This window comes from Barbus barbus, assembly GCF_936440315.1.
Source record: "Barbus barbus genome assembly, chromosome: 42".
In the NCBI taxonomy this organism is placed as follows: domain Eukaryota; kingdom Metazoa; phylum Chordata; class Actinopteri; order Cypriniformes; family Cyprinidae; genus Barbus; species Barbus barbus.
This window is the reverse complement of record NC_136720.1, coordinates 360160-387200: the sequence shown is the minus strand read 5'-3', so window position 1 is coordinate 387200 and position 27041 is coordinate 360160. Positions and strand designations below refer to the sequence as shown.

Sequence of the window (27041 nt, the reverse complement as noted above, 5' to 3'; positions counted from 1 at the left end):
AATGCAAAAATTTGATCAAATTGGGTTCTTGTAAACATTACTTTATTTCTGTGCATACGGACTAAAACACATTTATTCCTTAAAATAAAATAATAACTAAAACCCGAGTTACGGAAATGTTTGGATGTTTTTTAATTTGAATAAAAAGAAAAAAAATAATTTAAAATCACATGAGCCAATATTTTATTCACAATAGAACATAGAGAACATAAATGTTTAAACAAAGAAATTTTACAATTGTATGCACAAAATGAGCTCATTTCAAATTTGATGCCTGCAACAGGTCTCAGAATAGTTGGGACGGGGGCATGTTTACCATGGTGTAGCATCTCCTCTTCTTTTCAAAACAGTTTGAAGACGTCTGGGCATCGAGGTTATGAGTTTCTGGAGTTTTGGTCCCATTCTTGCCTGATATAGGTTTCCAGCTGCTGAAGAGTTTGTGGTCTTCTTTGACGTATTTTTCGTTTAATGATGCACCAAATGTTCTCAATAGGTGAAAGATCTGGACTGCAGGCCAATTCAGCACTCAGACTCTTCTACTACGAAGCCATGCTGTTGTAGTAGCTGCAGTATGTGGTTTTGCATTGTCCTGCTGAAATAGATGTCATCTGGAGGGGAGCATATGTTGCTCTAAAACCTTCATATACCTTTCAGCATTCATAGTGCCTTCCAAAACATGCTAGCTGCCCATACCGTATGCACTTATACACCCTCATACCAACAGAGATGCTGGCTTTTGAACTGAACGCTGATAACACACAGGAAGGTTTTTCTCCTCTTTAGCCAGGAGGACACAGCGTCAGTGATTTCCAACAAGAATGTCAAATTTGGACTCGTCTGACCGTAGAACACTTTTCCACTTTGAAACAGTCCATTTTAAATGACCCTTGGCCCACAGGACACGACGGCGCTTCTGGACCATGTTCACATATGGCTTCCTTTTTGCATGATAGAGCTTTAGTTGGCATCTGCAGAGGGCACGGCGGATTGTGTTTACAGACAGTGGTTTCTGGAAGTATTCCTGGGCCCATTTAGTCATGTCAATGACAGAATCATGCCGATGAGTGATGCAGAGTTGTCTGAGGGCCCAAAGACCACAGGCATCCAACAAAGGTCTTCGGCCTTGTCCCTTACGCACAGAACTAAGATGGCGCCGGTGAGATCGGCTGCCGTCACGACTGCTCCGACCAAACTTTGTCTTCTTTTGTTATTTTTTCGTATTGTTAACTATAAACACCGGTTTCTTTTTGTAAGATGGCCATTCTTACATACGACAGGGCCACTCTTATTTCTATTGGTGCACAATGCACTAACCTTTCGCCGTTTTTGAACCCGGACCCATCCTGGCCGAGCGAGATCCTGAGGAGGAACAAAGGACCCGACCCGTACCGGCGTCCTCGAGGGAAACGAGCCGGCGTCAGGAACAGGCTGAGGGCGCGCGCACACCGCGCTCCCCTACCAAGTGTCCTGCTCGCCAATGTCCAGTCGCTGGATAACAAACTCGATGACCTCAGGGCAAGAGTCAAGTTCCAGAGGGACATTCGGGACTGCAACCTTCTCTGCTTCACCGAGACATGGCTGAACCCAGCGGTACCAGACCACGCCATCCAGCCGGCCGAGTTCTTCTCGGTTTACCGCATGGACAGAACGCTGGACTCGGGGAAGACTAGGGGAGGTGGAGTATGTCTGATGGTGAACAACCACTGGTGCGACAGCGCGAGCATTGTTCCCCTCTCACGCTCCTGCACACCGAATCTTGAACTTCTGACCATCAAATGTCGCCCTTTTTATCTCCCTCAGGAATTTAGCTCGGTCATCGTCTATGCCGTTTACATTCCACCTCAAGCGGACACGGACACTGCGATATGGGATTTACATGAAACACTACACCTTCACCAGACACAGCACCGGAACGCCGCATTTATTGTTTTGGGAGATTTCAACAGTGCCAACCTCAAGCGTGCACTGCCGAACTTCCATCAGCACATCAGCTGCCCCACCAGGGGCGAAAGGACATTAGATCACTGTTACACCCCATACAAGAACAGCTACAAGGCACAGTCACAACCACCGTTTGGGAAATCGGACCACGCCGCCATCTTCCTCATGCCTGTTTACAAACAGAGGCTGAAACAGGAAGCCCCGGTGCAGAGGGAGGTTCCTCGCTGGACGGACCAATCGGTGGCCGCTCTGCAGGACGCGCTAGATGACGCAGACTGGGACATGTTCCGGCGCAGCTCTGATGACGTCAGCTTGTTTACGGAAGCGGTTGTGGGATTTATAGAGAAACTAATGGATGATACGGTGCAGAAAACCATCATCAGGACGTTTCCCAACCAGAAGCCGTGGGTGGATAAAACCATCCGCGACGCCCTGAGATCCCGCTCCGCTGCCTACAACACAGGGCTCATCACCGGGAACATGGATGATTACAAGGCTGCATCTTACAGCGTGCGCAGATCGGTGAAGGAGGCGAAGCAGCGCTACGGGAGGAAACTAGAGTCGCAATTCCAACATGGCGACTCTAGGAGCCTGTGGCAGGGACTTAGAACCATCACGGACTGTAAAACACCACCCTCCAGATCGGGGAATGCGGACGCTTCTCTGGCTGACGAGCTGAACACTTTTTATGCTCGCTTCGAGGCTGCAGCTAATCACGCTAACGGCGCTAGCAGTGCTAACTACATGCACGCTGAGGAAGCCGGTGAGGACAACGTGTTCACCATCACGGAGCATGACGTGAGGAGGGCACTCAAGAGAGTGAACATCAGGAAGGCAGCAGGACCAGATGGCATCACAGGTCGAGTTCTGAAGGCCTGCGCTGACCAGCTAGCACCGGTGTTCACCGAGATCTTCAACCTCTCCCTGGTACAGTCCATAGTCCCCTCATGCTTTAAGCAGTCCACCATTGTTCCTGTCCCCAAGAAACCCCAACCCACCTGCCTAAACGACTATCGCCCTGTAGCCCTCACATCAGTGGTGATGAAGTGCTTTGAGAGACTGGTCAGAGACTTCATCATTGCATCACTACCAGACACACTGGATCCACTACAGTTTGCGTACAGACATAACCGCTCCACGGAGGATGCCATCTCACACCTCCTCCACACCACAACAAGTCACCTGGACTGCAGAAAAGGGAATTATGTAAAAATGCTGTTTGTGGACTACAGTTCAGCGTTTAACACCATAATTCCCTCCACACTCACCTCCAAGTTGGAGGTCCTTGGTCTCAGCACATACTTGTGCCAATGGATCTCCAGCTTCCTGAAGGACAGACAGCAAGCCGTACGGATGGGTAAACACACCTCATTCTCCATCACCCTAAGCACTGGAGCCCCTCAAGGTTGTGTTCTGAGCCCCCTGCTGTACTCACTGTACACCTATGACTGTGTGGCCACTTCCAACTCCACCACCATCATCAAGTTTGCTGACGACACTGTTGTGTTGGGCCTGATCTCAGACAACGACGAGACGGCCTACATACAGGAGATTAAGAACCTGGAGAGTTGGTGCCAGGTGAATAGTCTACACCTGAACATCAGCAAAACTAAGGAGCTGATAGTGGACTTCAGTACGAAGCAGGAGCGGTCATACCAGCCGATCACGATCAGCGGGACTCCAGTGGAGAGAGTGGACAGCTTCAGATACCTGGGTGTTCACATCACGCAGGACTTGACTTGGTCCTGTCATACCAGCACCCTGGTGAAGAAGGCCAGGCAGCGTCTGTACCATCTGAGACGCTTAAAGGACTTTAGACTTCCCTCTCGGGTGCTTAAGACTTTTTACACCTGCACCATCGAGAGCGTCCTGACGGGCAGCATCACTTCCTGGTTCGGGAACTGCACTATGCAGGACAGACGAGCCCTCCAGAGGGTGGTGCGTTCAGCGGAACGTACCATTCACACCGAGCTCCCTGACCTGCAGGACATCTACAGCAAGCGGTGCCTGACCAGGGCCAGGAAGATAGTGAAGGACCTCAGCCATCCCAACAATGGACTCTTTTCTCTGCTGCGTTCAGGGAGGCGCTTCCGCTGCATGAAGGCGAACACAGAGAGAATGAGGAGGAGCTTCTTCCCGCAGGCCATTCGGAGTCTTAACCTCTCTCCACTCTAAGCACATCACCCCACACTTCCACTTTGCACATTTTCATTACAATCTGCACTAATTTGTAGAAGGTCACGTAAGGATAAATGAGTGGGATTTACATACCATTTGTCTTTAGTATTCCTTTTACTCACTTACACACTTTACTGCACTGCACAGCACACGGACACTTTATCACTGACATACACTTTACTTTTACAGAATCTATATAGAATCATATTCTATTTTATTCTTCATGTCTATTTTTATTCTCATATCTATTTATTTTATTTTATTGCTAGTTTATTTCTATATATATATGTTTACTGTACTTTTTCTATTTGCTATTTGTATTTTTGTAAACTTGAGGTTTTTTTCTTAATTTTGTTGGACAGTCGTACAATACATTTCACTACATGTCGTACTATGTATGTATATGTATGTGACAAATAAAATTTGAATTTGATTTCTCTGAATCTTTTGATGATGTTATGCACTGTAGATGATGAGATTTGCAGAGCCTTTGCAATTTGACGTTGAGGAACGTTGTTTTTAAAGTATTCCACAATCTTTTTATGCACTCTTTCACAGATTGGAGAGCCTCTGCCCATCTTTACTTCTGAGAGACTCTGCCTCTGTAAGACATCCTTTTTATAGCTAATCATGTTACAGACCTGATGTCAATTAACTTAATTAGTTGCTACATGTTCTCCCAGCTGAATCTTAAAACAAATTCTGGCTTTTTTAGCCCTTTGTTGCCCCTGTGCCAACTTTTTTGAGACCTGTACCAGGCATCAAATTTGAAATGAGCTCATTTAGTGGATAAGTGTAAAATTTCTCCGTTTAAACATTAGTTGTGTTCTCTGTTCTATTGTAAATAAAATATTAGCTCATGTGATTTGAAAGTCTTTTAGTTTTCATTTTATTCAAATTTAAAAAATGTCCCAACATTTCCGGAATTCGGGTTGTAAACGAAACAAGGCGTAAAAATATTTTCTCCTTTTGAGAAAGAAAATAAATAAATGCTGTTTATTAAACGCATAGTTCCGGTTCTTGATTCTGATTGGTTGAGCTGCGTTCATAGCTGTTGTAAATTACTCTGCAAGCATACACCCCTTTGTTTCTGCATTTGTGTGTTGCCCAGCAACCACTGGGCAGAAGAATAATGTTTTTATTTTATTATTTTTTTTTTTATCATTAATTGTTTTTATTAATATAAGTTATATTTTCTGTTTTATTTTGTGAAACCTTTCTAAGTATATGGGGGAAAAGAACACTTTACTTTCTATCCTTAACCACTCCCTGTCTAGCTAGTATTTACTCTGAACTATGCCTGAAACTTTGTATTACAAGCACTTCCTGTGTCTATTTGTCTTTTTATAATGACTCGCTTATTGTATTCCTCAATTGTAAGTCGCTTTGGATAAAAGCATCTGCTAAATTTATAAATGTACTCTATCGCATACCTTGTCAGTGTCGTGCTTGCTTAGCCCCATGTTGTAATAAACAGTAAATTGTGTTTAAGCACTTGTAAGTTGGCATTCAGTAAAGTGTCAACCCCCTAAACAGTAGGATCATTGTCCGCTATACATAAAACAAATCACATAGTGTGTGTGTGTGTGTGTGTGTGTGTGACGTGCTTTGAGTGTGTGAGAGGATGGAGAGAGAGTAAGAGTGTGTGTGTGTGTGTGTGCGAGAGAGAGTGCGTGAGCATGGATCACTCTGCATCTTCATCACTATGGCCTGCATTGTCAGTCACCTGATACAGTGCATCATCATAAAGAGCCCTCACCACATCAGACACACCTATTGCTCCTAATAGTGCCAGCACATCGTGCTTCTTTGCGGCCTTCACAGAGGTCCGCTTTGGAAGCAACTCAGGTTTCAGGTCACCCACCGCTTGCCCCGCTTTAATACACCATGGAAACAAAACTCCCCATTGTAAGCCGTCTTTAAACTAACCTTGTTGGTACTCAAGTCAAGCATGCATGCCTCACTGATTTTAAAGCTCTTCAGAGCCTTAACACACTCTTTTGTGGCTGACCTATAATCTAACGCCTCCCAGTCTGTGCCATAAACGTGAACATGGCCGAATTGCTGCAGGATGGCATGGTATTCCTGTGGTAGCAGAACTGTCAATTTTCCCGATCTTCTGCTCAATTCTGCCAAAGACTCGGTCTGCTGGGAGAAAGCTGTGGCCCCTTACTGGAAACGTGTGCTCTATGCCAAGGTTGGGAAAAACGGACGAAGTTCCATGAGCATGGACACCATGTTCATGTTTTTGTTTTGCCCAAAACAAGAGTCGCTGAACAGCCGAAGCCCCCTGGATCCGCCGACTTTGCCTCAAGGTTTGACTTCAGGACAGTCACTCAGCGCAGAAGCAATCATATTGCTGTCTTTGCTACTCTCATTCTCCTGCCACACGTAGAAATGGACATCATCATTTTTTGTCTGGTGACTGTTCTCACCATGGTGCAGAACAACACCAAACAGGTACAGATACATCTGCCGTGAGTAATAGGCCTGTCCTATTGGGGTTTTTGGAAGGACCATGTTTTGCATCATATCAAAACAGAGGATCACATGACCTTCAGCAACCCTGCCTAACAGGTCATAAAACATGAGCGCTCTGCGACGATGCAAGATGAATGATGCAGATTCCATCCTCTTCTCTGTCTCAGGTTTGGATCTGTAATCCTGATCTTCTACTTGGCACAATCAGAGCATGTATCTGTAGCTGGGTGACCGAAGCCAAGATTGAAATCCTTGGAGAACACAGAGTAATAGAGGGAGTAGATGGTCTGAGCATGGTTCTGAGCCTCAAAGAGCTCATGCATCTTGTGCACATTCAGGTCACTGGGGGGATACTTGCGGCCTGGTGCTCCTCTCCGCCCATAATGGCTGGCCCTGCAGGTAAAAGTCTGGATGTGCTCAACAATGAGTTGCCTTCTGTTGTGCTCCTCACTGGGCCGTGCACCACCTCTTCTCTCTGGGCGAGCCTCAGCAGTCTCAGCATAATATTTAGCCACCCGGGACACATGGTCTTTGCTGATGCCTTTGAAAATAAATTGTTTAGATCATATACATTGATTGGCGCCAGTATGAAATAAACAGAATTACACACAACTAACTTGCTATTACCCCATTCGATTCTTGAATTGAGATTGCAAACGGGAAGCTGAATTGCAAATCAAATTCCATAAAATTTAAATAAATTCATGATGCATAATTAAGGTGTATTTAACAATGAAGCTTTACATATTACATATGATTACAACATGAATTTCATACAGATATTATTGTATGGACTTTATATACACAATACTTTATTAAAAGTAAATAGGCCTATGTTTTTTTTTTTTTACCACAAATTAACATTAAAAACATACTCTATAAAACAGATTATTAAAATTGTAATACCAAAACATTGTTTCATTTGATTACTTTGAAATGAAGAAATTGCTAATTATTTTACATTAAGGGAATGTATGCTTAATGTTAGTGTCTGTACTTCCATTGGGAAGAAACATTTATGTTAAAAGAATCACATTCTCACTGAAATGTGATGATAATACATTTCTCTGAATTGCAATGAATTCAGTTCCACTTCCTGTAATTATTCAACATCCTGCAGGGTGAAGTCAATTCAAATTCATTCACTGAACTGAATTAAAATGTGAAATTCAGAATTTTGCACAGCCCTGGCAGGGGTCAGGAACCTCTTTTGCATCAGTAGACTAGTATTATTATCAGTACTTTCCATGTCACATTAGCATGCTTGTTTACAGCAAAAGATCTTTGTCGCAAGGGTGAAACCTACAAAACGGTATTAAACTAGGCAATTCTGAAACGAAAATTGTACTCACCAACTTCTTGCAAACGGGCACCTTCTTCGGGTGACTGCTCCACAAAAGACTGTACTTGACTGACATGTTCCGGTCTTTTCGTTTGTTTAGGTCCAGGACTTTCAGACGCTGCCTTTTCACTCGTGTTATGTCCAGGAGATGAAATGGCCCTGTCCTGGTCAACCTTGTTTGGTCTTTCATAAAACTTGAAATTCATCATCAGGTCGTCCGGTGACCGCTTCTCGGCCTGACAGAAACCGGTCGTACCAGCCTTGTGTTGACATCCGACAGTGGGTTTTAACGCGCCACCCGAGTGACGAACCTTCTTTTTTTGTTTTTTGTGATTTTCTTTGTCCAGTTGGCGTTTTCTACCCCCAGGTGTAGGCCTCGCTGGCTCATCCAGGCCATAGAGTTTAAAGCACTCATTTTGAAGACTGAGCACAAACAAACACTTCAAAGCGTCGCCATGTTGGATTGCATTGAACAAATTCTGATTGGTCGAGAGGACATATCGCATTTAGGCTAAAAATAGGTTCGGCGCTTATAGTGGTTTGGAAAGGAACTGCATCTTGCAGTACATTTTAAACAAGGAAATATAGCGATTTGGCATGAAACATTGATGGAGCAGTGAATAGGTTCAGTACACAGCAAAATGACATGACAAACTCTTTTTTTTTTTTTTTTTTTAATTTGTCGTTTATCGCATTTTGAAAAAGAGCTCTTCATTTATTGCTTGTCTTATTAGTGTTCAGCGCAGTTGTCGCTGCTAGGAAACGCTTGGTTTTTTTTACTGTGTTGAGACGTGCTGAAGTTGCATTTGGTCTCGTTCTCTATCACATACCTTGTCAGAGTCATGTGCTTGCTTAGCCCTTTGTTGTAATAAACAGTAAAGTGTTCAATTCAATTTACGTTTTGTCAAACGGGTATAAAAAGGTTAGTTTACAGCAGCAGCCGTCATGTGAAGCCCTTGTGTGAAGACCGTCACACACTACAGGCAGCGCGATCCTAACAACCTGCGCACTTGTCTATGTCTGTTATGTCTGCTAATACACTACTTTCTTTTTCTGCTGGTCTCTGGAATTGTCAGTCTGCAGTAAAAAAAAAAAGGAGATTTCATTACATCTATTTCTACTCATTCAAGGTTAAACCCCATGGCCCTGACAGAGACGTGGATCAAACCAGAGGACACTTCTACACCTGCAGCACTCCAATAATTTCTCATTTTCCCACACACCCCATCTGTCTGGAAGAGGTGGTGGTACTGGTCTGCTTATCTCTAATGATTGGAAATGTATCCGTTGAATCACATTCAGTCACTATTACCCACCCTTTTAAAATCCATTTTGTAGCCGTTTATCGACCCCCAGGACCACAAGGTAACTTCTTGGATTAATTAGATGTGCTGCTCTCAAACTTTCCTGAGGATGGTACTCCCCTAGTTATACTTGGAGACTACAACATCCACCTAGATAAACCTCAGGCTGCAGACTTCCACACTCTGCTTGCATCTTTTGATCTTAAGAGAGTGTTAACTACGGCTACTCACAAATCAGGCAACCAGCTGGACCTTATTTACACACAACACTGCTCTACTGATCATGTACTGGTTACTCCACTGCATACCTCGGATCACTTTCTCCTCACTCTTGACCTCAACATGGTTCCTGATACAACACATACTTCATGTCACCTTTCGACGTAACCTACACTCACTCTCACCCTCCCGGTTATCTGCTATGGTTTCATCTTCGCTTCCACCCCCTAAACAGTGCTACTGTAACAGTTGTTTTCCCCAATGTGGCCTTAACACATCCGTCACAAACTTTAAATCGACGACGCACACAAGTCTCTGGTTGTCTGTTCTTTCTTTTATTCTCCGCAGCAATAATAATTGTCTGAGGAATACATCAAAACATATTATTAGACAGGGTGAAAACACTGCAGACATAAACCACCGCAGCAGTGTCAGCCATTTTCTGCTGAACAACGGTAGGCGCTGAATGTCTGCACTACATTAACCACTAGGGGGCACCAATACACCATTTGATTTAATTTAATTTATGTAATTCAGTTCTTTTTAACTCCGTTACACTACTGATCCTTTCTGCTCCACTCTTACATCTTGTTTAGACACTGTCTGCCCCTTGTCCTCCAGGCCAGCCCGTACCACACCTTCTGCTCCTTGGCTGTCTGACGTTCTCCTGCGAACATCGCTCTAAGCTCAGCGCTACTGAAAGGGTGTGGCGCAAAACAAAAAATCCTACTGACCTTAATGTGTATCAGTCACTCTCTTCCTTCTCTGCTAACAATTCATCTAACTCTCGCATGCCCTTTAAAACATTTTCCTTGCCCCTTTGCCCCCCCCTCCTTTATCAACTCTAACAGCTGACAGTCTTCATTAATAAAATTAAAACCATCAGTGCACAATTTTCCACACCACAATCTGTCAAGCACATCTTACCAGGAAACATACACTCGTTCACATCCTTCTCTTCATTCTCTGAGGCAGAAGTCTCCAAACTCATCCTTTCTAATCATCCTACTACTTGTCCGCTTGATCCTATTCCATCTCATCTCCTTCAAGCCATTTCTCCTGCAGTTTTACCTGCACTCACTCACATTATTAACACATCCCTTCACACTGGTGTTTTTCCCTCAGCATTTAGACAGGCTCATATAACCCCAACCCTATAACCTTAAGGAACCCACCCTTAACCAAGCTCTTTAAGAGAACTACAGACCGGTTTCCCGTCTTCCTTTCATTGCTAAAACTATTGAACAACCTTTGTTCAACCAAGTCTCTGCCTTTCTCACACAGAACAACCTCCTCAACAGCAACCTGCCTTGCTCGGAGTTGTTGAAGTCCTAAGACTTGCAAGAGCGGATTCCAAATCTTCAATACTTATCTTGCTGGATCTGTCCGCTGCTTTTGACACGGTTAACCACCAGATCCTCCTGTCAACCCTATTGATAAAGGGCATCTCAGGAACCGCACTCCAGTGGTTTGAGTCTTACCTCTCAGATAGGTTCTTCAAGGTATCTTGGAGAGGTGAGTTATCTAGTCACAAAATCTAACTACTGGGGTGCCTCAGGGCTCAGTTCTTATACCACTTCTCTTCTCTGTCAATATGGCATCATTAGGTTCTGTCATTCAGAAATGCTGATGACACTCAACTCTACCTCTCATCCTATCCTGATGATCCAACGATAGCTGCTCGCATCTCAGCTTGTCTAACAGACATTTCTTGCTGGATGAAGGACTATCACCTTCAGCTCAACCTTGCCAACACAGAACTGCTTGTGGTACCATCAAACCCATCGTTTCATCACAATTTCACCATCCAGTTAGGAACATCAACTGTTACTCCTTCAAAAACAGACAGAAACATTAGAGTTATGATCGATGATCACAGACCACATTGCTAAAAACTGCCTGATCGCAGTTTGTGTTGGGACCCTCGGGATCCCAATCCAGTGCTCTACTTTGGGTTTTTATAAGGGCTTTGATAACTGCCAGCTTGAAAGTATTTGGGACGTGTCCTAAAGAAAGCAAATAATTAAAAATATTGACAAGAGTTTATACGATTACATTTTAGTTGTTTTGTGGGTATAGAATCTAGTGGTTAAATTTGATGTTTTACTGTCTAAAAGATTTCATGACTTGGTGCTGTTAAACTGGTGTTAACTTATTTTTGTTTCCTTTCACCTTAGACCTGATGCCGCTGAAAGAAGAGAGTCAAGAACTGAATGTAATGGAAGAGAAAAATCATTATGACAAACATCATGATTTCATGACTGGGGAAAAATCTTTTACTTACTCGCCGACTCAAAAAGCAGAAACTAGAAACCTTGAAGTCCAGATGAAAGTTCACACTGGAGAAAAGCCTTACACCTGCAAACTGTGTGGGAAGAGCTACAAAAGAAAAGAAAATCTTACATTTCACACAGGAATTCACACTGGAGAGAAGACATTCATATGCCCTCAATGTGGAAAGCGTTTTAAACAGAAAAAGTACCTTGATGGCCACATGGCAATTCACACTGGAGAGAAGCTGTTTGTGTGTGATCAGTGTGAAAAGAGTTTCAGGTGTAAAGGACACCTTGATCTTCACATGAGGAGTCACTCAGGAGAGAACTGTTTTATATGTCAGCAGTGTGGAAAGAGTTTCTCACACAAAGGACACTTTGAGGATCACATGAGAGTTCACACTGGAGAGAAGCCTTTCACCTGCCAAGAGTGTGGAAAGAGCTTCACAGCTAAAGGAAACTTTAAGACTCACATGAGAGTTCACACTGGAGAGAAGCATTACAAGTGTCCTCAGTGTGAAAGTAGTTTCACACATCACACAAACCTGAAACGGCACTTGCAAACTCATTCTGGAAAGAATTTCCAAACCTCATGTCACACTGAGGAAAATGGCAATTTCAACAATCATCTGCACATTCCTTCTGAAGAAAGACGATCAGATGATCAGTCTAATTAAAACATCACATTAACACATTCATATGAAAAATCATGTAAATGTGAGAACCTGATTGTGTTCTTTAAGTCTTATTCAGACAGGACTAGTTTTACATGGAGAGATGCTATGAATTAAGTATTACCAGTATTACATCATTACGTACAATGTCAGTAAAGATCACGGTGACATTATCTAGAAAGATCCGGAAACATCACCTTGGGTAATGCTAATCCCATGCAAATAGACCAGCTGTAAATATGTACTGTAGTGGAAATGTTTAATATTTCAATATGTTGGTAATCAATTTTCAATAATATATAAGATTTAAGGAGTCAGTATGATTTGTTCTATAGGGTGAATATAAGTGGGTGATCAATGGGGAAAAACAGCTCTTCTTTTATGTAACAGCCCTAGGGCCCACTTATGGCGCTTTTCCACTGCATGGTACGGTTCAGTACGGCTCACTTTTGGGGGGTTTTCCACTGGGTACAGCACCTGGTACCTGGTACTTTTTTTAATACCACCTCGGCCGAGGTTCCAAGCGAATCGTATCGTTACTAAAACGTGACGTGTAAACCCTGCTGATCACTGATTGGCCGAAGAAAATCGTCACTGCCTGCGTCGTTTGAACTTGCAGCACAAGACACAACAAACCCGCTAGATTTAAATCAGCACAGACAGCGAAGGATCGAACACAACTGTTTTGAATGAGCGCACCTTTCTTTTAATAACCAAAAGTGTTGTCTGTTGAGGAAGTACAGACTGTCCTCTCGTTGATAGCCGAGGAGCAGGTCCAGCGAGAGCGTGATGGAGCGACGCGGAAATCGTTTTCAGGAGTCACGGCAGTAGAGGAGTAGAGGCGGCGCAACTATAACGACACGTGAATAATCCCGCCCACTCTAAAGCGGTACTAAACTGCAGTGGAAATGCAAACCGAGCTGAACTGAGCCGTTCCCTGCAGTTCTGAACCATGCTGAGCCGAATTACTGCACATTACTTGATGAAAAAGAAAACATAAGAGATACATTATATGCAATCTACAGTATGACAGCCAACCTTTTTAAGAAAACTGAATAATGCAGTAGCATTCATTTTAGCATCTCATTCCTCTATACATAGTTTGCAGTTTGTCCAGAATGCGGCAGCTAGACTTTTGATGAGCACTAGGACGAGAGAGCACATTACTCCTGTTCTCATTTCCTTGCATTGGTTACCAGTTAAATACAAAATCGATTTTAAGGTTTTGTTGTTGTCTTTGCATGGGCTAGCACCTCAGTGTATTGCTGATCTCCTTAAACCATATTCTGTGTCAAGATCTCTCCGGTCTTGTAACCAATTGCTTCTCTCTGTTCCCTGATCCCATTTAAAGACTAAAGGTTACCGAGATTTTTCAGTTGCGGCTCTTGCCGTGAGATCCTCACCCACGTTGGACACTTTTAAATCTAGATTGAAGACTCATTTATTCTCTTTAGTCTATGGTTTTGCCTGAGAATATTGGGTTATATAGTTGTTTATGGTCTATCTTGCATGCTTCTATTTGTATCTCATCAGTTTTTTATTTGTTGTTACTTTTTTATATTAATTATGTTTATAAATTGTACAGCACTTTGGTACAACACTTTTTTTTAAAAAGTGCTTTATAAATAAACGTGAACTTGAACTTGATTCACTTGATCATCATTGGCAGTTTTATTTTTTTGAGGAATATTAGCATTTCTGCTCTCTCTGCTTTCAGTCGGTTCCTTCTTTCATCTAGAACGTGGAGGCAGTGCTAAACAGTCTTTCACCTTTCACTGGTACAGGGTGCAGAGAGAAAGGCTGATGCAGTAGCAGCAAGGGCATTTAGCTTCCTATATAGCGTAGCAGTAAATCTTAAACATACCATAAATGTTTGTCAAGAAAGTAGTCTGTGTATTATATGTTTTTGCATCATCTGATTTAGACAGACGAAAGTTTGATGTTTGACTAGAAAATTTTATTTTGACCTGGACGTTTGAGCTTTGGGCAAGTTGGTGCCTAGTTTTAAAATTGTTTATAGAAAATGATGAATTGTTTAATGAATTGTATGTTATCAATCAAGAAAACCTGTAATAACCAGAAAAGTTTGAAAGAAAAATTTATGCTGGCTTGTCTTATTTAAAAAAGATAGTTTTGTCGGATAGGTCAGAATAGAGAGATGTTCTGAGTATCACACACCTCTGTTAACAGAAACACAAACATTGTTTGCAAAACTTATCCAGTCTCACTGCTTTTAAATATTTATTTCTAATGTTAGGAAATTCTAAAGTTTTTGTTGCTTATAAACTTGCACTAAAACATTATTTAAACTAACCAAGTAGCCATTTAATATTAATAAAACTGCTCAGCTTCTTTAGTGATACAAGTTCAGACAAATTTAGCATCTGTGGTAATGCAATATTTGTGAACACAACTGTGTATATCAGGCCATAAATTCCCAAAAACTATGCATGGGCACTTGCTTTGGTGTTGCCACCCCTCATAGTCCTCATGCCACCCTATAAATAATTTTCTACATCCGCCCCTGTGTGTAATGACAACTTCTACAAATCATCTGACTGTTTTCATGAAAGTGTAATCTATTACACAATGTACAAATCAATACATAATAAATATAAGTATAAATGCCTATATTTGACATGTCTGAATAATCTGTGTCCTTTTATTAATTTTAGTGGTAGTTTTTGAGTTGTTGTTTTTTTTGTCAAATCCGGTCATTTAAGTCCATTAACTCTCACTCTGACTGACTCCCTTACTAGTGCAGTGTTTCCCATTCATTAACTAGAGTGTGGTGCCCACAACAGTTTCATATTAAAAATACATATTTATACCTCTCATTATAACATAAAAGGTCTTTAACGTTATTGTGTTTCGCACCGTTGCTTTGGCAAATGCCATATTCCATCAAAAGAATTCAAACCGAAAGCATATGACTTATGCCTGTTTGCGCTGTGTTTCAAAGTGAAGCGCACACGCGATCAGCTTGTGTTTCAGTCATAGTGGCTCCCTTTCAATTTTCCACTCGTACTGCGTCTGTAAGACGCTTGTATGGGAACCAGTACAATCACGCCATGCTATGACGGGGAACGACTCAAAACCATGACTCACGTGGGAGTAAGACCCAGGAGTTAATAAAATATACCAAGCACAGGCTGAGCCATCAGGGTCAACCGTGGCCTGGGTGTCGTCCCGTATAGTTGATACTTGGTGTCTATATATTATGGACCGTCCATGTGACGGAGGGACTTGGAACAATGTTGGTCAAGTGAACCCGTAAGACTGCTTAACTAGCTGGAGGCAGCGAACTAAGCAGAAAGGACTCTGGCCTGCAAGGCAGGTGTTATCTCCTCAGCGAAAACCTGAATATGCGCTGCACCCGCTGCCTACTTATACTCACGCTGTGATTAGCGGCAGCTGGATGCAATAATCGCATGCCAATATCCATTGGCTTGTTTAGATACTCTCGTAGGGGATTGGTCTCTCTAAGTGAGATCCCAATTCGTCGGTCACCGACGTGACGTCTCCGTTACCTTCTTCAGGGAACGAGGGTTACATACGTAACCGAGACGTTCAGACGTCATGGGGACACCGTGGGCCTTCAGCGTAGTTTTGCCCTGGTATAGCACCAGGTCATGAATAAAGCCATCTTCAGAAGCCCTGGCAAACAACTTAAATCCCCATTTGTCCGGCTTGCACTTGATGTATTGCCTCAGGTTGCCAGCTGTCTTGTCAATGTCAATGTCAATTTTATTTCTATAGCACAACTAAACACAACAACAGTTGACCAGAGTGCTTTACACCAATACTGAAAGATAGTAGAAATCTCAAAATAATAAATCATAAAAACAATTTAAAAACAAATAAACACAGTGCACTACATTTCATCATTGACCATATGCCAGTTCAAACAAATACGTTTTCAATCTAGATTTAAAAACAGATATAGATGGAGCAAATCTAATACTGGAGGGTAGTGCATTCCACAAACTGGGAGCCGCTACTGAGAAAGCACGGTCACCCCTACTTTTCAGCTTTGATACTGGAATACGTAGCAATCGCTGATTAGACGACCGGAGAGACACAACTGGACGATGTTCTGACAGTAAATCCGAAAGGTACAGAGGTGCCAAACCATTTAAAGATTTAAGAACTAAGAGTAGAATTTTAAAATCAATACGGTGTCGTACAGGCAGCCAGTGCAAAGAGCGTAGCACTGGAGTAATATGGTCCCATCTTGCCTTTGTAGGCAACCATAACTTCATCCAGAGACTGCTTGGGGGTCTGTGGCTCACTCCTGAAGACAGTAACCAGGAGGTTGAACAGTGGCCGGACTTTGAAGAATCTGTCGATCGTGCCAGGGACCTGGGTGTTGTCATTAAAGTGGACAAGCCTTCTCACCAGCCTGAACCTCTTAGACGACATGAGGTTTGCAACTTGAGGGACCCTGGTCTCTATTGCCCAGTAGTCATCAATGGAGGGCAGCTCAGAAATCCCCATGTAGAGCAGGATGGCCACAATGTTCCTCACCTCTTCTTCAGTGGTGGTGAAGGTGGTGTTGACGTCCTTCTGGGTTGCATACAAGTTGGTTTGGTATGCTATATGCTTGATGACATGGGGGCTGAAGTACTTGCTGAAGTAAGTATATGGAGTCTCAATGAAGTCAGGAGGGATGGGGGAACTCAGGCAGGGCTTGGTTGTCCAGGTCAACCTTCTTGTAGGTGGTTAGCCTGGATGCTGGCTTCCCCTTCTTTGTAGGGCCCTTGGCTTGTGGTGCTGGCTGGTCTTCATCCTCCTCCTCTTCATCCTCAAGCTCCTCCACTGCAGGCCACACACACTTCCTCTTGGCAGAGGGGCCCATGCCACTCGGGCACTCGTGGGTAAGTGGGATGAAGTCGGGTCTGCCACCTCGTCGTCCCTGATGGCGGGGTCAACTGGCACAACAGCAGTCACCCTCTTTCCATAAAAGGGCAGAGTAGACAGCTGCAAAAGAAAAGTCAATATCAAGCCCACTTTGAGTTATTTGTGAAGGAAAACAGTAACAGTGAAGAGCAGATCTACTGAAAATAAGACTCACAGTAAAAATAAACACCAATGTATGCCATTTAAGTATAATAAAAACTGTTATAAGGTCAAAACTGAACAAAATTACACATTTCCCTATTTATGCCTTGATCATTTCAATAAATGTGACTCTGGAGCACAAAGCAGTCATAAGTAGCACAGGTATATTTGGAGCAATAGCCAACAATACATTGTATGGGTCAAAATTATAAATTTCTCTTTTATGCCAAAAATCATTAGGATATTAAGTAAAGATCATGTTCCATGAAGATATTTTGTAAATTTCTTACCGTAAATATATCAAAACTTTATATATCATTGCTAAGAACTTCATTTGAACAACTTTAAAGGTGATTTTCTCAAAATTTAGATTTTTTTGCTCCCTCAGATTCCAGATTTTCTAATAGTTGTATCTCAGACAAATATTGTCCTATCATAACAAACCATACATCAATGGAAAGATTATTGATTCAGCTTTCAGGTGATGTATAAATCTCAATTTGGAAAAATTTACCCTTATGACTTGTTTTGTGCTCTAGAGTCACAAATGATTTATGTTTTGCATTGGATCACTGCATAATGTCTTACAAACCTGTGGCAACATCCAGTGCACTCATGAGTAGTATTGTCGTACATTATAATGCATTTAAGTGAAAAATAGCACTAAGTACTGGTGGTACCATTTATTTTAGAAGTAATGAGCTTTCCTATAGCTCAAATGGTAGAGCATGGCGCTAGCAACGCTAAGATCATGGGTTCGATTCCCAGGGAAAACAAGAGCTGATAAAATGTAAAATTGTAACTTGAATGCAATGTAAGTTGCTTTGGATAAAAGCGTCTGCTAAATGCATAAATGTAAATGTAAATGTAATGAGGCTCACAGTAAAGAATAAACACCAATATATGACTTTTAAGTATAATAAAAACTGTTATAAGGTCATAAAACTGACCAAAATTACACATTTCCCTTTTTATGGCTTAATCATTTCAATAAATGGTTTAAGTTTCCCATTGGATCACTGCATAATGTTATACAAACCTGTGGCAACATTCCATGCACTGTTAAATACTATTGTCCTACGCTATAATGCATTTAAAAAAAAAAAAAAAAAACATAAGTATGGTTTACTAGACGCATCGGGCGTATATGTGTCTATAAATGGACACACTGTAGCTTGCTAGTTTTACCTGGACACACCATTTTTCATGTCCAACGTTGACTAATTTCTAGACATCCTACACAAACAACATCTCAGCATTTAACACAACTATTCAACCACATAATGTGTGAGTTTCATTAACTTACCATTGTTCGTTTCGCTGTTATTAATGTTTGTGTCTGAGTAGATCCGTCTTTCTGAACTTCCGGAATGGCACTGAAGTTTGTAACGGCCCGTGCAACTCCTGATTGGTCAGATGCCATGGTGTTACTATCGGTGACGTAGACTGACCTCCGGTGATTGGCTGGGAGAAATACATGTGCTTTTACAACCTCACGGAGAGATGTGTAAACGCCATTATGAATGGTCAATTAAGTTACCAAATATGGTTCTACGCCCGATAAAGGGTTAATGTTTCACAAAATAGTTGTTTTGTTTGGCTATTTCCTTATAATTTTTCTTTAATTACATGTAATTAACTCTGTTGTGAGACAAATAACAGACAGATAAAGAGATGCATGACACCAGAATGACTGGAGAAAGACTTTGAGAATGAAACCAACCTGTTTGTTCCTCAGTATCTTCATGTTCGTCATTCTTCTTGATTCTTCATTCTTCACATTGGATTGGATTGGATTGGATTCAATTTATTGTCATTGCACATGTAGGTACAAGGCAACGAAATGCAATAGAGAAGAAGAAATACAGCATAACATGAGGAAGGAGAGGAGAAAAAAAAGTGTCCTCGCACTGCGTTCTTGGAAGAGAACACAGCGCGAGAACAGACAAAAAACCTCAGCATAAAGCACAATCAACACAGGAACATAACTTGCATAGTAATCCTAGTTCAGACGAAACAGCCATCCGGCCAGCCGCCAGTACAGCGCAAACCCACGGACCCGTTAACGCCTGACAGGATGAAGCGACGAAGGCGTGGGATGGGGTTAGGGAGGTGTATGAGTTTGTGTATGTGTAAGTTCGTGTGAGTTCGTATGCCTTGAAATCCGTTTCGCCAGCACTCCAAACCAGTCGACTCAGTTCGCAGGTTGTGATGCGACATAGCAATTGCCATGGAAACGTCCTTGGACAGAGCACAAGCGCCCGACAATAACAAGGTGTTTTTGGGAGGAGGGAATGGAAGAAAGAGCGTCTCCCTGCAGTATTCACCGGAGAGTTGATACCAGAGCGGCCTTGCCAAGCCGATCTGTTGTGGGAAGCCGGAAAGAGATAAGATTGTTTTGTCTTAGTGCGAACAGCTGTCTTCCAGTTTCACAGCTAATTCTCATTGTCCATTCTGATCTCCATGTCCGTCGATTTTTCTTTCCAAAGCCGAGAGCTTAGCCGTGATTGAATCCATATTGCGGTTAATCGCCTCAGTCTCCGAGGCGACCGCTCTGCCCACAGACTCCATCATGACGGGCAGCCGTGAGAGGTTTTGGACAGCCAGTCCCGTCTCCTTAATTTTCTGATAATTTAGGGCAACGCCTAATCCAAATAGCAGAAACCCAGTTATCATTGTTCCGAATAAGAAGATGTCTTCAATGTCCTCCACGGAGAGAGCCGCTAGACACACGACCCGCCATCTCTCCCATGCGTCCATCGTGTAGCCAGCAGCAAACGTCCCAGCGGGACATTCCGGTTCTCCAGATCCCGCTTTCCTAGTCGAGAAGATGGTGTCAATTGCATTTAGAGACCAGTTGATCAGATCCATAATTTCGGTTTTGCAAATAGTGCAGCGAGAGTCTCTTAAGAGGACAGGACAATACAAGAGAGCAAGCAGGGAAGTTCAGGAGGGAGGGAGGGAAGAAAAATGCGACCGCCTTCGAACAGAGCCAAACGAGAAGAATCGTTTGGCTCTGTGATGACGTGATGTGATGTGATGACGCTCACATCTTCACTCTCTTCTTTAAAAAACATCATCTCTGTTTGATCTTCAGTATCTTCTTGTTTGAAATCTTCTTCAATATTCAGGTCTTCTCTCTCCTCTTTAATAAATGCCATGTTTATAACCGTGTGCCTCAGCAGGAGTTTTTCTGTGTGTTTAAGATGAGAATAATTAACAGACAGATCTCTGTGTGCGTCTCAATCAGCGCACTAGTTCAGTCAGTAGTCAGCGCATCTTCACATCTTCACTCTCTTCTTTAAAAAACATCTGCGTCTCAATCAGCTCACTAGTTCAGTAGTCAGCACACTAGTTCAGTAGTCAGTGCACTAGTAAGGGAGTCAGCGCACTAGTTCAGCACACTAGTTCAGTAGTCAGTGCACTAGTTCAGTAATCAGCACACTAGTTTGGGAGTCAGCGCACTAGTTGAGTAGTCAGCGCATTAGTTCAGTAGTCAGCGCACTAGTTCAGTCAGTAGTCAGCTTCACTTCAGCGCGCTCTAAGGGAGCTTCTTTGAAAACCTACCCCTCCTGACGCTCCCGGCCACCAGAGGACGCTTGCCACCAGAGAACGCTTCCGCTTCCGGCACACACCCAGACTGAGATCACACACACACACACACACACAGGGCCTTGCCCTTTTCGTTTTGTTTTTTTCTCCGTGATCCCGTTTGCCACTGAACCTGCTTTAACGACGACAGTGGGGCTTTGACAGCCTTAGTCAAACGGGTTGGCGCGTTTGGTCGGGTTGTTAGTTAGTGCGCTATATGGAACCGTTTGCCACTGAACCTGCTTTAACGACGACAGTGGGGCTTCGACTGCCTTATTCAAAAGGCTTTTCTATAACGTGTGAATATATCCACTATAGCGTTCTATAACAAATCCGATCAGAGCGCATGTTTATCACTAGTTTTATTCTGATTCTCGAGTCTGCTATTAGCTTATAGCCCGTTAGCATCGGCAGCGTGGCAGCCGCTAATCTCGCTTACATTGCTAATACTCTATTCACACACATTACTATCGTTTCACTGTTACTTGCTTAAATGGCGGATTTGTGTCTACCTCTGAGTGCAGGTGAGGACACGTTTGAGCTGCATTCGGTGCAGCTGGAGCTGGAGGCCGTGGAGAAACAGATCCGCGACCTGCTGGAGAAAAAGGCCCAGCTGAAGGAACGGAGAGCTGCGCTGGAAACATCCCGTGCTGACGCTCACAAGTCCGGGGTAAGTATACAGCACGCTGCTAACACTCCCACCACCTCTACTCCGTGTGTTTCTCTGCACAGACCCTGTGCACCCAGGACTCAATCTTCCCAGATGTCCTTCACTCCGGCGCCGGGACACCACGGACCCTGGGTGCTGCAGCAGCGGAGGATGCGAGCCAGGCCTCGGGTGACGACTTCTCCCCCCCCTGTCTTCGAGATCTCCACAAGGAACAAATTCGCCCCCCTCTGCGAGACAGAACGCGACGTTGTGATAGTTGGAGACTCCATTGTCCGGCATGTCCGTGCTACGCTAGCTGAAGGTAAAGTACACGCTTCTAACATCCCCACCACCTCTACTCCATGTGTTTCTTTGCACAGACCCTGTGCACCCAGAACGCGATCTTCCCAGATGTCCTTCATCTCCACCCGGAACCGCTTCGCCCCCCTCCGCGAGACAGAACGAGATGCTGTGGTCGTGGGAAGCTCCATCGTCCGGCACGTCCGTGCTACGTCAGCTGAAGGTAAAGTGCACACTCACTGTTTCCCCGGTGCACGTGTTCTCGATGTTTCTGCGCAGATACCTGCGATCCTGAAGGGCAACGAGAACATCGGTGCTGTCGTGCTGCACGCGGGGGCCAACGACATCAAGCTGCGGCAGACGGAGACACTGAAGAGGGACTACAGGAGCCTGATCGAGACGGTACGCAGCACATCGCCCGCGGCGACGGTCATCGTGTCAGGACCGCTTCCCACGTATCGACAAGGAAACGAAAGGTTCAGTAGACTTTTTGCTTTAAACGAATGGTTATCGTCATGGTGTAAAGAACAGAAACTGCTCTTTGTTAATAATTGGAATCTTTTCTGGGAGCGTCCTAGGCTTTTCCGTGCTGATGGCCTGCATCCCAGCAGAGTCGGAACGGAACTCCTGTCGGACAACATCTCCAGGACGCTACGCTCCATCTGACTAGTAAGCCAATTCTCAAATAACTGCCATGATGACTTTTGTTCTACCCACTTAAAAGATAGAAGTACTTGCATTGTCCAATCTATACAGACTGTGTCTGTTCCCCGAATAGCGAGATCAAAATATAAATTCAATGCAGGATCTAGAAAAAATCTGACCGTGATTAAACCAGAAAAACGCAAAATAAATGAACAAACACAATTTTTAAAACTTGGGCTCTTAAACATTAGATCACTCGCACCCAAAGCAGTTATTGTAAATGAAATGATCACAGATAATAATTTTGATGTACTCTGCCTGACTGAAACCTGGCTTAAACCAAATGAATATTTTGGTCTAAATGAGTCTACTCCACCAAGCTACTGTTATAAACATGAGCCCCGTCAGACTGGTCGTGGCGGCGGTGTGGCAACAATATATAGTGATATTCTCAATGTTACTCAGAAAACAGGATACAGGAGGTTTAACTCATTCGAACTACTTCTGCTTAATGTTACACTGTTAGATATGCAAAAGAAATCTCTCCTATCTCTTGCTCTGGCTACTGTGTATAGACCGCCAGGGCCATATACAGATTTCCTAAAAGAATTAGCAGATTTCCTCTCAGATCTACTAGTTAATGTCGATAAACTGCTAATTGTCGGAGATTCTAACATTCACGTTGATAATACAAATGATGCGTTAGGACTTGCGTTTACTGACCTAATAAACTCTTTTGGAGTCAAGCAAAACGTCACCGGGCCCACTCATCGTTTTAATCATACGCTAGATTTAATTATATCGCATGGACTTAATCTTACTGATATAGATATCGTACCTCAAAGTGACGATGTTACTGATCATTTCCTTGTATCGTGCATGCTGCCTATTACTGATATTAGTTATATGGCTCCGCGTTATCGTCTGGGCAGAACTATTGTTCCAGCCACCAAAGACAGATTCACAAATAACCTGCCTGATTTATCTCAACTGCTCTGTGTACCCATAAATACACATGAACTAGACGAAATGACTAGCAACATGGGCACTATCTTCTCTAATACATTAGAAGCTGTTGCCCCCCTCAAATTGAAAAAGGTTAGAGAAAAACGTACTGCGCCATGGTACAACAGTTATACCCATTCTCTCAAGAAGGAAACTCGTATTCTTGAGCGCAAATGGAGAAAAACTAAATTAGAAGTTTTTAGAATTGCGTGGAAAAACAGTATGTCCAGCTATAGACAGGCTCTAAAAGCTGCCAGGACAGAGCATATCCGCAAACTCATAGATAATAACCAAAACAATCCAAGGTTCTTATTTAGCACAGTGGCTAGATTAACAAATAAACAGACGCCACCCGATCTAAATATTCCCCCACAGCTTAATAGTCATGACTTTATGAATTTCTTTACTGATAAAATAGATAACATCAGAAATACAATAACAAATGTAGATTCTACTGCGTCTAGTATTTCAGCTTCACTCATCGCACCCAAAGAAAAACTGCAGTGCTTTACAACTATAGGACAGGAAGAGCTAAATAAACTTATCAGTGCATCTAAACCAACAACATGTTTATTAGATCCTGTACCTACTAAACTACTGAAAGAGTGGTTACCCGTAGCAGAAGAACCGCTTCTCAATATTATTAACTCATCGTTATCTTTAGGTCACGTCGCAAAACCATTCAAGGTGGCGGTTATTAAGCCTCTTATTAAGAAACCACAACTAGATTCTAATGAACTGGCAAATTACAGACCCATTTCAAATCTTCCGTTTATGTCAAAAATTTTAGAAAAAGTTGTGTCTACTCAATTATGCTCCTTTTTGCAAAAAAATGATCTCTATGAAGAATTTCAATCAGGTTTCAGGCCCAATCATAGTACAGAAACTGCACTTGTTAAAATTACGAATGACTTACTACTTGCTTCAGATCAAGGCTGCACCTCATTGCTAGTATTACTTGATCTTAGTGCTGCGTTTGACACTGAAGACCATAATATACTCATAGATCGATTACAAAACTATACTGGTATTCAAGGGCAGGCTTTAAGATGGTTTAGATCCTACCTGTCCGATCGCTACCACTTTGTTCATTTAAATGGGGAGTCATCTCAATTATCACCAGTAAAGTATGGAGTACCACAAGGATCTGTCCTAGGTCCTCTGCTATTTTCAATTTACATGTTGCCCCTTGGAAATATTATTAGAAAACACGGGATAAGTTTTCATTGCTATGCTGATGATACTCAATTATATATCTCAACAAGACCAGATGAAACTTCTCAACTATCTAAGATAATAGATTGTGTAAAAAGTGTAAAAGATTGGATGACCAATAATTTCCTCCTATTAAATTCAGATAAGACCGAGATATTACTTATTGGACCAAAAAACAGTACACAGAATCTCGTGGATTATAATTTGCAACTAGACGGATGCACTGTTACGTCCTCTAAAGTCAAAAATCTGGGTGTTATTTTAGACAGCAACTTGTCCTTTGAAAATCATATTTCCCATGTTACAAAAACAGCATTCTTCCATCTTAGAAACATTGCCAAGCTTCGAAGCATGCTACCTGTTTCTGATGCAGAAAAGCTAGTTTATGCATTCATGACCTCTAGACTGGACTATTGTAATGCACTGCTAGCTGGTTGTCCTGCATCTTCAGTAAACAAGCTACAGATAGTCCAAAATGCAGCGGCTAGAGTTCTTACCAGATCAAGAAAATATGATCATATTACTCCAATTTTACAGTCTCTGCACTGGCTACCTATTCAGTTCCGTATCATTTACAAATTATTATTACTTGCCTATAAGGCCCTAAATGGTTTAGCTCCTGCGTACCTAACTTGTCTTCTACCACGCTATAATCCAACCCGCTCTCTAAGGTCGCAAAACTCTGGACTTTTGGTAGTACCTAGGATAGCAAAGTCCACTAAAGGAGGTAGAGCTTTTTCACATTTGGCTCCCAAACTATGGAATAGCCTTCCTGATAACGTTCGGGGTTCAGACACACTCTCTCGGTTTAAATCTAGATTAAAGACACATCTCTTTAGCCAATGTAGTACAATGTGGCTTATTAAATATGACATTTCCTGATCAACCCTCTGCTGGAACCAACAAGAAGCACCTGGACAACATAAAAATTGATTTGAATGATCTTTTAGTACAGGGAGCTCGGCGACGCCAGGATAAGGAGGCCAAGAAACAGGAACGGAAGGAGCGTCGCAAGGGGGCCAAGAAGGGAGATACAAGGCCAGAAGATTCTCTTCAAGATGAAGGAAATTCTCAAGTTGATGAGGAAACAAGAAGTGTTGAATAAAAGAATAATGAAATTAATGAGGGGAATGATTAAACTATGTGATTTCTCAGATGAATTGCAAGTGGTAACAAATGAGTTAGAGGTGATGGAGCTTCAGACTCCAGCTATAGGACTATAAAGGTCAGGTGTTATGTTAAAAGTATGTGCTATATAGTGTGAGAGCACAGGTATCACTTGTTTGAGGTTTTTAATGTTTCGTGCTAAGAAATGTTTGCTTTGCAAAAACAAGGTTGCAGATCAGGAGATGCATCTTGCATGTGCATGCAGGATGGACCTTCTATCCATAACCAAAGCATAAGTGTTAGTTACACCGTAGGAGGTGTGAAACAGTGGTTTAGTCATATATGTGTAAGGTATGTAAGGTGTTATGATCTTATTCTATGTATTAAAATAGCAATAGGCACGCTTCGCAGTTAAAGGGATTAACCCTTTCTTTTGAACTTTTGCCCCCGTCTGCGGAGTGCTCTGTACTAGAAGTTGTACATCTGTTCTGAGCACGAGTGGAGAGAAGAAGGGGGGCTGAAGGGAAAATGACAGAAGGTTATTGTTATGAGACTGAAGGTGATGAATGAGGAGCTATAAAAGGTTGATGCATTCTTCATACGTCGCCGTCATTCCGTGGTGAAGACTTCTCGTTGTTATTTTGTATTTTGCTTATGAGTTACTGTTTTTAATAAAACGAAACCAAGGTGTTGGTGATTCGTTCAATTTTTATATACAGACTCTGAGTATTTTTATTACATCATAACCAGTTATCAGAACTTGAAATCCTATCATCGAGCTACAACAGGCCCGGACCTGACTGAGCCGGTTCGGAAACCGGGTTGTAAAGGTTGTTGATCATCGTTGAACATCTCTCAGGATACCAGGTAAATATGGAGACGTCTATTATGATACCTTTGGGAACTGAGATAATGATGCGATATCAGATGTGCAGTCTTTAAATCGGTATAGAAATACAACATGGCGCCCAACGTGGGGCTTGATTAATATAGGATTAATTAATTCAGGGATAACATAGTAAAACGAGAAAGTGAAAGCATTTGCATGGCAGCGTA

The 27041-nt window shown here is 42.6% G+C and overlaps 1 protein-coding gene across 1 annotated transcript in view; it reads left to right on the top strand.

Moving 5' to 3' along the window:
- LOC306861635 (uncharacterized protein) overlaps positions 1 to 26696 on the top strand; it is a 27304-nt gene extending 608 nt beyond the window's left edge. The window contains exons 2-3 of the mRNA XM_079404019.1: positions 21589 to 22682; positions 25829 to 26696. Of these exons, the coding sequence (XP_079260145.1) occupies positions 21589 to 22679 (1091 nt within the window). The 3' untranslated portion in view covers positions 22680 to 22682; positions 25829 to 26696. The remainder of the gene's footprint in view (positions 1 to 21588; positions 22683 to 25828) is intronic.
- Positions 26697 to 27041: the final 345 nt, after the last annotated feature.